This window comes from Nelumbo nucifera, chromosome 6, assembly GCF_055504915.1.
Source record: "Nelumbo nucifera cultivar China Antique chromosome 6, China Antique-T2T, whole genome shotgun sequence".
Lineage (NCBI taxonomy): Eukaryota > Viridiplantae > Streptophyta > Magnoliopsida > Proteales > Nelumbonaceae > Nelumbo > Nelumbo nucifera.
The window spans coordinates 51,345,318-51,357,903 of record NC_142654.1 but is presented as its reverse complement, the minus strand read 5'-3'; the positions used below and the strand labels follow the sequence as shown (position 1 = coordinate 51,357,903).

The following is a 12,586-nucleotide window of genomic DNA, read 5'->3' as shown; positions in this document are numbered from 1 at the left end:
AAGAGTATACAATTGTTTTATATTGTCAACTTTTTAAATAATTAATAAGTAATCATATTTTATATACTACTTTTAATATAGTTTCTATAATACAAAATTAACAATAATTAATTTCAATTAGGTTTATTCATCAAACTGATGAAACCAAAAAATCGACCCATACCGATACAACTTGAGCGGGTCGGTTTTAACAAAAGGTTAGTCGGTTTCAACTGACCAACTCCATAACTTGACCAGATCAATTTGGTTGGCCAAATAGCTTACAGCCGAACCAAACCAACACATGAACACTCATGATTTTAGCTAAATTAATAGTCTTATCTCTGATAAATAACAATAGTATAATTTCCAATAATTATTGCAAATTTATAGCAAAAATACATGATTATTGAAAATATATTGATAATGAAAAATACAATAATTATAGAAATTAAAAAATACAATAAGTACTAAAAATATATTAACTTAGTCAATAAATAGTATAATTTGAAATAATAGTTTAATATCTAATAAATATTAATCAATAACTTATAACTAAAATACAATAAGTACAATAAATTAAATTTAAGAATTTCAATAATAGTAATTTAATCTCCAATAATTATTGAAAGTTTTCTGTTAAATAACAAAACAAAATAAATTGTTAGTACATGATTTTGTGATATATTTTGTAAAAATATAAAATTATTTTTTGTTTTTTAATAAATATTTTAAAGTTATTATATAATTTTTTATAATATTTAAATAATTCTTAAATTTTTTAATCCAAACTTTGTTTAGATAAATATGGATAAAAAGTAGGGGAGAGATTAAATAGGAATTAGAGAGAAATTAGGAGAGAAATTCTCTACTAAATTAGAGATAATTTTGGAGATAAATAGGAATTAATTATAGATAATTTAGAAGATAAATAGGAATTAGAGATAATTTTAGAGAAAGTGGGGGAGGTAGTTTAGGAGAAGATATTATTTAGGTTATTGGGAAATTGCATCTCATTGGTTGTTTCAAAAATGACATTGAATAAAAAAATTAAAAATTCAAAAAAACGAGAAAATTTCTTGACCGCTTTGTTTTAATATATATATATATATATATATATATATAGATTAATTTTAATATTATATTGTATTATCATAATATTATTAAGGGTAAATTGCCGATTAGTACCCTATACTTTGGGCCTAGTGTCACTTTGGTCCTCGAACTTTAAAATGCGACAATTCAATATTTGAACTTTCAAACATGACAATCCAGTACCTACAGTTCACTAGCTGTTAACCAACCATTAAGTGACATTTGAAAAAGACAAAAATGCCCTTCGAGTGTCATCTAATTTTCTTTATCAACTATCCAAACATTGACAAAAAATTAATAGTCCCGAATCCTTGCCTCTTCTATTCAAGAAAGTTGGGGTCACGAGAATGCCCACACAAACGTGACCCCAACTTTCTTGAATGGAACAAGTAAGGATTTGGGGTTGTTAATTTTTTGTCAACGTTTAGATGGTTGATAAAGAAAATTAAATGACACTTGAATGGCATTTGTGTCTTTTCAAATGTCACTTAACGATAAGTTAACATCTAATTGAAAACTCGGGTACTGAATTGTCGCATTTTAAAGTTCGGGGACCAAAGTAGCAATAGGCCCAAAGTATAGGGTAGTAATTGAGAATTTTACCTATTATTAATAATATTATAGTATTATTAATATTCTAATATTAATAATTTTATATTATTAAAATTAAAAATTATATTATAATTAATAATTTATTAATATTAGTATTATAATTATTAGTTTATAATACTAATGAATATCATTAATTAAGTAATTACTAATTTAGTTAATTAAAATATTATTAAATATAAATAATTTATTAGTTTTATTATTGAGTAACTGAATATTGAATTAGTTATTTTTGTTAATAATAATTAGAATTTATTATTCCTTGAGTTATAAGGATGGTTTGTGTTTTGGTGGTATCATTGGAAAACAAAATAAAATTTTCCACTAAGAAAAAAATGTAAAATTCCTCATTAAGATATAAGAGGAAATGAATGTCCATTTTCCTATTAAAGTTGTAATATTCCTCTCAAGAGATAAGAGTTAAACAAGAAATGAACAAGCCCTGAGATCCAACTCTTTGATTCTCAAATCTCACTATTCTTGGTGATATCTAGAACCCTCAAGCTATGCCTTGAAATGGTCATATTTGTTATTTTGGTCATTGATTTTGTCTTGGATGGGTGGGTAATCTTGTAAGTTTACTTTTACCATAACTCAATTAACTAAAATGAGCAAAATGTTGGAATCTTAAAAGTATAGGGTGGCAAGGTTCAAAGTATCGACACGTATCGGCCGATATGTATCGTTCCGAGACCCCACTGATACACCCCTATAGTGGGTGTATCGAGGGTCTGACTGGTTCAGGGGATGGAAGAGACCTAAACCGGCCCCCCCTAAACCGGTTAAAGAAAAAAAGTAAAAAAAAATAGTATCGATTTGCCTGATACGCCCATACCAACATATCGGGCATATCGATGTTTTGAACCTTGCAGGGTGGGTGCCTTTAATGGCAAATGCAATTTTGAGTCATAGAAAATTGGCAATGTAAGATTAGAGGATTGGTTTTGTTGGTCCAATGGAAGGGATTTAGTATTGTGTGAATGAACAATTACTTATATTTGGTATTTTGTTCAAGGATGGAGATGGATAGAACGGCATAAAGGATAAAACGTCTTTATTCCAAAGATAAATATCTATTAAGTTTTTTCCAAAGGTTTGAAAAAAGTCAGAGTAAGTTGAAGATAACACAATAAAAGCGGAGAGTTCTAGATAAAAATCATAAAACAAAACGAAAGAGTGAAGAGAATGAAATCATCCGGTAACTAGAAGAGGTTTAAGGAAACAGAGAAAAACCTAGATGGAAACTCGAAATGAAAACAAGAGGAGGCCCTTTTCAATGTATTCACATCCAAACAGGAATAGGAATAAATAAGAACAAAGGCACCACTGATAGGGCAGCCATGAGCCGAGCTTCTCATGACCTATTTGAGCTCGGCTCACGAGCCTAGTATAATAAATAAGTAATTTTATTACATACATAAATACATATATATATATAATAAATATTTTTAATTTTTTATTATATATAATAATATTTTTATTTTTTATGTATAATATTAAATTTTTATAATTCTTAATTTTTTGAATGTAAAATAAAAAAAACATTTTTATATGTATAATTTTTACCTTTTAGCAATCAAACACAAGCCAAGCCAAGCCAAACTCGAGCTCAAATTTCTAGCTTGAATCGAAACACTATTTCTACAAGCCAAACTTGAATAGCCAAGTACTCGGCTCAACTCAGCTTGAATCCACCCCTAACCATAGATCACAAAGTAAAACAAAATTAAAACCGGAACAGACAAGTTAATCAATTAGGGTTTGTTATATTATTTCCCTATGATTACACTGAAAATTCTAATGATTTGTCAGACCACCTTAACCAACAAGGCGGTATAGTTTTTTCAGTCTAACCCCTCACCGATTTGTCCCGGTTGCGTTGGCTAGTTCTACTAAGGTAGCAAGAGAAAACAATTCGACCGAGTAATGCTTAGCACCACTTCGCCCAAAAAACCTCAAGTTATCAAACCAAAAAACCATGCACCATACGCTGCTAAAGCCTTCATGGGCTTAAATGACCATAACAATAGCATTACACTGACAAGTGCCGAACTAATAACCATACACGAAATTTTCAAAAATTAGGCTGAGTTGAAATCATAATTTGAGCTGTACAAAGATGAACTTTGTATATCGTTTTACTTTTCTATTTACTTTATTTCTCCTTCAGTTCAGCACCAATTGACTCAAAGGCTCATTTTCCATAGCATTTCTACGAATAAAACCGTACGCTTGTAGCCTTTGTACCAAGGCTTAGCAGAATGTTGCACTACGGTTCCCCGTGGCTGGAAAAGCCTGACGTCGTCTGGCCTGTTGAGAATCATTGCTTTCTTCTTTTGGAACACTACTAGTAGCTTTAGTGTTATTCCTTCCCCCCGAGTCATGCAGATTTTTGCCTTCACCCTCCATTCCAGTTTCTTCCTTTTGATCCCCCCCAAATGTAACATGTTTTCTTGCTGCTGCATAATCGAATGGTTTCAACTGCAAACCACCATCTGAATCTGCGGATCTCTGAATCTCTCTATTGTTTCTGGACTGATTTATTGACTGGAAGCATTTCTGGAAACTCGAGGATAAATCAGAAAGAGACATAGGCTTACCTCCTATATCTGTATCCAAAACAGAAATTTCAGGACTATAATTTTCTCTGTGTTCTAAACCATTTCTAGCTTCTGTCGAGACACAATCTTCCTGGTCATTTGAATCAATTTCAAGTGAAATTATCTCTTCAAAGTCAGTAACACCAGGTGGCCTGGCAACGGCTTCCTCTGCATCAAGACTTTTCAATGGTTTAATGCTCTCCTGCGTAAGTGATTTCGAATGTTCATCCCCGCCTGAGAATGTATGAAATGGAAGATTTACAGATAACTTGATTTGCTCCACCTTGAGCTCCGCCATGTTCTGAAACAATTTAATCTTGAAAATTTTAATTACAATTCCCATATAGGTCACATGATTTGTAGGCAGTATGAGCAAATACAGCTGGCCAACCTTTCTCATGCACCAAGCCAAGATAAAAAATCTTGAGAACAGATGGCCACCAGCTTTTGGGTGGGTGTGGTCAAACAACGAGATTATAAATTTAGCATAAACGGCTATTCGGGATCAGGAATTATGCAATTGGATATTGCAGGTCCAGAATAATTCCTGCTGTTGCATGTAAACATTTAAATATATGCATATATCTAATACATTATTAAAAATAAAATATTCCCATGTTTTTATCCAATATTTTCTGAAAATCCATATTATTCACATATTATATAATTTTATAACGTTCACATATGTAGTGATACATTTTCGAAAATAATAAATTTTTATTTTTTAGTGATAAAAATATTCCTATAATTTTCTGAATCTTTGAATAGCTTAATATGTTTTTCGTTAACCTAAAAAATGTGTAAAATATGCGTATCATATGTGTATTTACCATGAACCTTATCAGACTAATGGGACACAGCTATACAAGGGTGTACAATTACCAAATAGCCCCAACCAAAAAACCCGGTCAATGCAATGATCCTTAAAAAGATAAGAGAAACATGGTGATCACTAAACCATACTCAACATTCAAAATCAAAATAGCTACTTCGGCAGGCTAGTCAATTTATGGTTGACTAGAAAGGTGTCAGAAAGGTGATTCATTTTCTGTTTGGTCAGGTTTAGAAACCAGAAACCTTTTTCTTTTTATCAGGCATAGGGAGACATCAACTTATGGTTATGAGACCACAAACACCATGCACCTGGACTTTTTTTTTTGTTTTTTTTTTTGAAAACTAAAAATTCTAGTATTCTCAACAAGGAAAGAGGTTTTTCTGATGTAAGCATAATGTTAGAGGTGATCTAGTGTGTATCTCAGATACCAGATGATTGTGTATTATTTCAACATTTTTGAATTAACAAGCTTGTTTATTTTTGCATATTACAATAATTGTCTCTCTATAACTTCCCTACCAAATCTTGGTGAATCCCATCTCAGATCCATCCATTAAATCAGTTTTCAAAAATTCCCACTAATAACCCTAGAAATTTTGGGAACTCTCGTGCTTTTGTGCCCAACAGTTTAAAGAAATCCCATTACAATCTTGAGGCATTGAAATTTATTTGTTTTCTCTCTAGAAATATTTCTGCATATTGTGAGAATTTCAGCACTAAACTAGCTGTGAAAAAGTGGCAGAACTACCTCTTTGGTGGGCATTTTGTTATAAAGACTGACCACAGCAGCTTGAAGCATCTCATAGAACAGCAAATACAAAGCCCAGAATAGAAGTGTATGTCCAAACTCCTAGGCTTTGATTATGTTATAGAGTATAAACCTGGAATTGCTAATAGAGCAGCCCATGCTTTATCCCGTGTACATGAGTTGGCCCAGTTGTCTGTATCCAGCCCAGTATATCCTTTGATGGAGAAACTTAAAAGGGAAGCCCAAGCAAATTCATCCTTGGCCCAGCTACAGGCTCGTTGGGAATTTGGGATGCAGACCCTTCAGCACTTACACATTATAAGGCGGTGGGCCAGGATCTCTTCTTTAAAGGCAGGCTAGATATACCATCCAACTCTGAGCTTATCTTTCAACTACTGCAGTTGTTTCACGAATCACCTGAAGGGGTATTTGGAGGTGTTACGACTTACAAAAGAATATCAAGACACTTCTACTGGGCCAGTATGAGGAAGTCAGCTCAGGAATTTGTGGGTAAGTGCTCAGGACTAAGTCTATCATCTCAGATAGAGACTCCACCTTCATGAGTAGATTTTTGGGGAGAGTACTTCAAGGCCGAGGGCACCAAATTAAGGCAATGCACCAGCTATCACCCATAAACAGAGGAAATAAACCTATGCTTGGAAACATATTTGCAGTGCTTTGTATGGGAGCAGCCATGCCAATGGGTGAAATGGTTACCTTGGGCTCAGTTTTGGTACAACACTACATATCACAGGTCCATGGGAATGAGCCCTTTTTGCGCTCATTATGGGTGTAACCCACCTTCGCTAAGAGAAGGGGACAGCATCTGTAGCCGATAAAAAGCACAGGTTTGTTGAGTTGCAGCCTCATTGGCAACACTCCTTGGCCCAGTGGGCTTAGCAAAAGCTTGCTCCACACTATTATAGACCCTACAATATAGTAGACAGAGTGGGGCCAGTTACATATATGCTCACCCTTCCACCTTCCGCCTACACCCAGTTTTTCTGTCTCACTTCTTCAAAAGAACCTTAATCCAAGTGAGATATCCAGCCAAACTTTGCCAGAATTCACAACAGAAGGAGAGATGGTTGCTGAAACACTCAAGAACACTGATAATCGCAGGGTAAAGATGGAGAAGCACGATGTCCGGTGTAAAGAGACTGGGCCGAATGGGCCCTAACAGCCGAATGGGCCCTAACATCCTCTCTTGTAATATCTTTTATTTTGTTCTCAATGGGCCTGTTATTTATTTTTTGTTTTATTTTCTTTATGTAACTGCCAAGCTGGCCACCCACTTAAGGGCATTCTTGTCATCATCAAATTTTTAGATCTTAATAAAATAGGGTTAGAGGAGAATGGAGAATGATTCGACTCCTTCTCTCACCTCTTCTTTTCGCCATCTTCTTCTTTTGTACAACTATTCAGACCTGTTTTCTTCTGCTAATCCCTAAGTTTACTCTCAATATTAGAGGACTGATTCACATCTTGGTATCAGAGAAGGTTTAGTTCCTCTTCCTTTTTTTTTTCCTTTGTTCCTGTACACTCTAAAATCAAGGGAGTGTATGGAGAGATAGGTTCTCTATAGTATAGAGAATCACTTGCCTAGTTGGTAGAGGGTTTGGAGAGTTTAGATCTGACTGGATTTTGCCAAGAAGTGATGCTGTTCTGCTGCTGCCCGAAACCCTAGCCGACTAGAGATTTTCGAGGTTACCAGGAAAGGTGAAGCTCGGGTGTGGCGCTCTGTGCTTGGAAGGTGTCTGGTGACTACTAAAGGAGGGCGGTTCAGGTTTGGAAGAGTTTGGGTTAGTCTGGTAGGTGCAGCTGCATCTTCTCTCTTCCTCCCATCAACTGGACGGAGCAAAACCCTAGTTTTCAAGCACCCGAGTTCTGGTTTGACTTCAAGTAAGTTTACATAGTCAAAATTTCTGGTTCTTTGATTTCCGTTTGATTAATGGAGACATACAGAAGTGAGTTCAAGCAGGTGCCGGTTTCTGGACCTGCCTCAGTAGATTTCGTTTTGACTGGTATAAAAATCTATGTTTGTAGTAGAGGAAAACTCGGGTATCTCACAGGCAGTAAAGTGAAACCCGAGGAGACAGACCTTGAATTTGAAAAATGGATGCAAGAGAACTATACTATCATAGGATGGTTAGTCAACTCTATGCAACCCCATATAAGCCAACACTATCTCTGGATGTCTTCGACTATGGAGATATGGGACAGTGTTACTGAGACCTATTCACAAAAACTGAATGTAGCCAGAGCGTATAAATTGAAAAGTGATGTGAAGAACCTGAGACAAGGGGAGAAGAGTGTAGCAATCTACTACTCTATACTAAAATCCCTATGGCAGGAAATTGATGTTATGGAGACAGTGGTATGGGAGAGTAAAAAGGATGCTGAAATGTATAGAAAGCTGGTGGAGAGAAATAGGGTGTTTGAGTTTCTCACTGGACTCAACCCTGAGTTTGATACTATTAGACAAAATATTTTGGCCAGAGATGAGGTTACTCTTTCACAGGCATATGCTATGATAAGTAGTGAGGAGAGTAGGCCGCAGGTTCAGTTGCAGAGTCCACCTACAGAACATTTTGCACATGTAGGAATGAAACCAAAGGGCCCTACTGAAAAAAGAGAGCAGGTGTGTGAATATTGCAAGAAACCACGACATACAAAGGACACCTGCTGGAAGCTTCATCCTGGACTTCTCCCTGATAGGTTTAAGAACAACAATAACTCTAAGAAGGGCAGTCAGGTGGGAAAACCCAAGACTGCTAATGTTGCTACAGTACCTGAAGAGGGAAGTAAGGAGAATGAAGAGAAATCAACCATCGAGCAGTTGGCCGCAATGAAGTTGGACTTTGAAAAGTATGGGGGGCTCCTAAATCACTTGGAAGCTACAGTTTCTTCAGCTCACCCTTCCAACAGTACATCATCTTCATCGGCTTTCACTCACTCAGGTATTCGTGCTTCTGCAAATCATGCTTCAGTTTCAGGTAATCATAAAATCCCTTGGATTATTGATTCCGGTGCATCAGACCATATGACCAGCCTGTCCAACCTTTTTTGTTCGTATCACCTTCTCTCTGGGAAAGAGAAAATATCCCCTGCCGATGGGTCCCTTGCCCCCATCTCTGGTAAAAGTGATATAAAGACCTCTGACACCCTGTTCTTATCTTCTGTCCTTCATGTTGCTAAGCTTAACACAAACCTCTTATCTGTTAGTAGCTTAACAAAATCCATGAATTGCAACATAACCTTCTTTCCCACTCATTGTGTTTTTCAGGACCTGCAGTCTCAGAGGATGATTGGGAGTGGCCATGAGGCGAACGGAATATACTTGCTGGACACACCGGATCAAGCTTTGGGACCACCTCATGGAGTTGCCTTAGAGTCAGTCGTGTTAGAGTCTGTTAACAAAATTTTATTATGTCATTTCCGGTTTGGTCACTTGTCTTTTTCTGCTTTGAGTCATCTGTTCCCAGATATGTTTAAAGGAGTGTCTTTATCGAGTCTTCATTGTGAATCATGTGAGCTGGCAAAGCATTGTAGACATTCCTATTCAATTAGCAATAAAAGATCACTTTCTCCTTTCCATATTGTTCACTCTAATGTGTGGGGGCCATATCACATGCCAACCATGGGGGGCTATAGGTACTTTATCCTTTTTATTGATGATTATTCGCGCTACACTTGGATTTATCTCATGAAATCCAGGGATGAAGTACCAGCTATTGTGAAAAAATTTCATGAACTCATCCTCACCCAGTTTAATACTCGTATCAAAATATTCCGTTCTGACAATGCTAAGGAGTATTTTGAGAGAACCCTCTCCACCTATCTTGAAACTTTTGGGGTTATTCATCAAAGTTCTTGTTCCTACACTCCACAACAAAACGGGGTGGCGGAAAGAAAGAACAAACATGTGGTTGAGGTTGCCTGATCCCTTTTATTTGCATCCCATGTTCCTATAAAATTTTGGGGGGATGCTGTTCTTACTGCTACCTTTCTGATCAACCGTATGCCCTCCCGGGTCCTTGGCTTTAAAACTCCTTTTAGTCTTCTCTTCCCGGATGAGGATCTCTTTTCCCTTCCTCTCCGTGTGTTTGGGTGCACTTGCTATGTGCATATTCATAGTCACCAAAGGCACAAGTTTGAACCTAAGGCTCATAAGTGTGTTTTTCTGGGATATGCTTCCACACAGAAGGGTTACTGCTGTTTTGATCCAGTTCGTGGCACCCGATTTGTATCTCGGGATGACACCTTTGCCGAGTTGACTCCCTTCTTTAACATTTCTCCTGAGGGGGAGAAACCTGACGAGCCCTTTGCTATGTCTCCAGTCGTTCCTCTTCCCATCCCTTGTGAGTCAGATCATGGGGTGTCCACTTCTTCCACTGGACCTACCTCTGATATCCCTGCTCCTCCTCCTGCTTCTACTCCTGCTCTCCAAAGGTGGTACCAAAGGCAAAGATTCAGACATGTGCAGGTTGTTTCCAATCCTTCAGAAGAGCATCTTGCCACTCCCATCATTCCTGAGGTAACAGGTCAGCCCTCTAGTGACCCATCTCTGACTGTCCCAGATCTTGACCTTCCTATTGCTCTTCGCAAGGGCAAGCGGAAGTGTACAGCCCATTGTATCTCAAAAAACTTATCTTACAACCTTCTCTCCCCTTCCTACTACTCCTTTCTTGCCTCTGTTTCTTCCCATGTGATACCCAGGTCTGTACCGAAAGCATTATCTCAAGCTGAATGGAGGAATGCTATGATGGCTAAACTTGATGCATTGCATAAGAACCATACCTGGGATATTGTGGACTTGCCGGAAGGGAAAAAACCAGTGGGTTGTAAATGGGTGTTTACAATTAAATCACTCCGATGGCTCTGTTGAGAGGTTTAAGGCTCGGTTGGTTGCTAAGGGCTACACTCAAATGTATGGCATTGACTATCTTGAGACATTTGCTCCTATAGCTAAGATGACCTCAGTCAGGGTTTTACTTTCTCTAGCAGCTACTTTTGACTGGCCCCTACACCAGTTTGGTGTTAAAAATGCCTTTTTGAATGGAGACCTACATGAAGAGGTCTATATGTCTCTACCTCCAGGAGTGTTGGGAAAGAAATGAAAGGCAAGGTGTGTAAACTACATAAATCTATTTATGGTCTCAAACAATCTCCTCGGGCTTGGTTTGAGAGATTTCAGGCTGCTCTTGTCTCCTTTGGCTACATCCAAACACAATCTGATCATACACTGTTCTTGAAGAGAAATGACTCTCTGGTGACCTTCTTGATTGTTTATGTTGATGATATTGTGGTCACGGGTAATGACATTGAAGAGGCCAGCAAACTAAAAGAATTTATCAACTATGAATTTGAAATCAAAGATTTGGGAGATTTTCGGTATTTCTTGGGCATTGAAGTTGCTCGATCTAAGGATGGTATCTTCATATCTCAGCACAAATATGTCCTTGATCTTCTTGCTGAAATTGGTAAACTTGGAGCTAAACCCATCTCCACTCCCATTGATCCTAATCATAAACTTTCTGCTACAGATGGTGAACCTTTGTCTGATAAGGGAGTGTTTCAGAGACTACTTGGAAAGTTGTTATACCTTTGCATGACTCGGCCAGATATTTCCTATGCACTAAGTGTTATTAGTCAATTTATGCATTCTCCCAGAGATATTCATCTAGCTGTTGTAGAAAGGGTTCTGTGCTACTTGAAAGGTACTCCAGGGAAAGGTATTCTATTTGCTAAGCATGGTCACATGAAGCTGGAAGCCTTTACTGATGCAGATTGGGCAGGATGTATTGATGATAGAAGATCCACCTCTGGTTATTGTGCTCTGGTTGTTGGGAATATTGTGTCTTGGAGGAGTAAGAAACAACCAGTAGTTGCTAGATCCTCAGCTGAAGCAGAATACAGGGCAATGGCTCATGGTGTGTCAGAATTACTATGGCTACAATTTCTTCTAGAGGAAATGGGGGTGGACTATGAGAAACCAATGATGCTCTATTGTGACAACCAAGCTGCTATCAACATTGCACATAATCCCGTTCAACATGACAGAACTAAGCACATTGAGGTTGATAGGTATTTCATAGGGGAAAGAGTCTCTTCAGGAGAAGTTTGTTTGCCATTCATCACATCAGAAGAGCAACTGGCTGATATCTTGACCAAGGGAGTACCAAGAGGGAAATTGACACATTATATAAGCAAGCTGGGCATGATTGACATCTATGCTCAGCTTGAGGGGGAGTGTAAAGAGACTGGGCCGAATGGGCCCTAACATCCTCTCTTGTAATGTCTTTTATTTTGTTCTTAATGGGCTTATTATTTATTTTTTGTTTTATTTTCTTTATGTAACTGTCAAGCTGGCCGCCCACTTAAGGGCATTCTTGTCATCATCAAATTTTTAGATCTTATTAAAATACGGTTAGAGGAGAATGGAGAATGATTCGACTCCTCTCACCTCTTCTTTTCGCCATCTTCTTCTTTTGTACAGCTATTCAGACCTGTTTTCTTCTGCTAATCCCTAAGTTTACTCTTGATATTAGAGGACTGATTCACATCTTCCGGCAAGCTAAGGTGATCTGGACTCATCTCCCTCTGGAGGAACCTACCTGGGAAGACTACCCCACCCTCCAGCAGTGGTATCCCAAGCTCAACCTTGAGGACAAGGATACTTTGGAGAGAGGGCGAGTTGATAAGATCCCAACGCCCATG

At 37.5% G+C, this 12,586-nt stretch overlaps 1 protein-coding gene across 2 annotated transcripts in view; it reads right to left on the bottom strand.

The window, feature by feature from the left end:
- Window positions 1-3,669: 3,669 nt before the first annotated feature.
- LOC104587716 (Polynucleotidyl transferase, ribonuclease H fold protein with HRDC domain-containing protein) overlaps window positions 3,670-12,586 on the bottom strand; it is a 72,381-nt gene continuing 63,464 nt past the window's right edge. The window contains exons 14-15 of one of the 2 annotated variants that reach the window (XM_088889372.1): window positions 4,357-4,584; window positions 3,670-4,314 (exon numbers count right to left, since the gene is read on the bottom strand). In XM_088889372.1, the coding sequence (XP_088745498.1) occupies window positions 3,937-4,314; window positions 4,357-4,584 (606 nt within the window). In that variant the 3' untranslated portion in view covers window positions 3,670-3,936. Of the gene's footprint in view, window positions 4,585-12,586 lie in introns of both variants that reach the window. The other variant, XM_010245429.3, reaches the window with a different exon arrangement.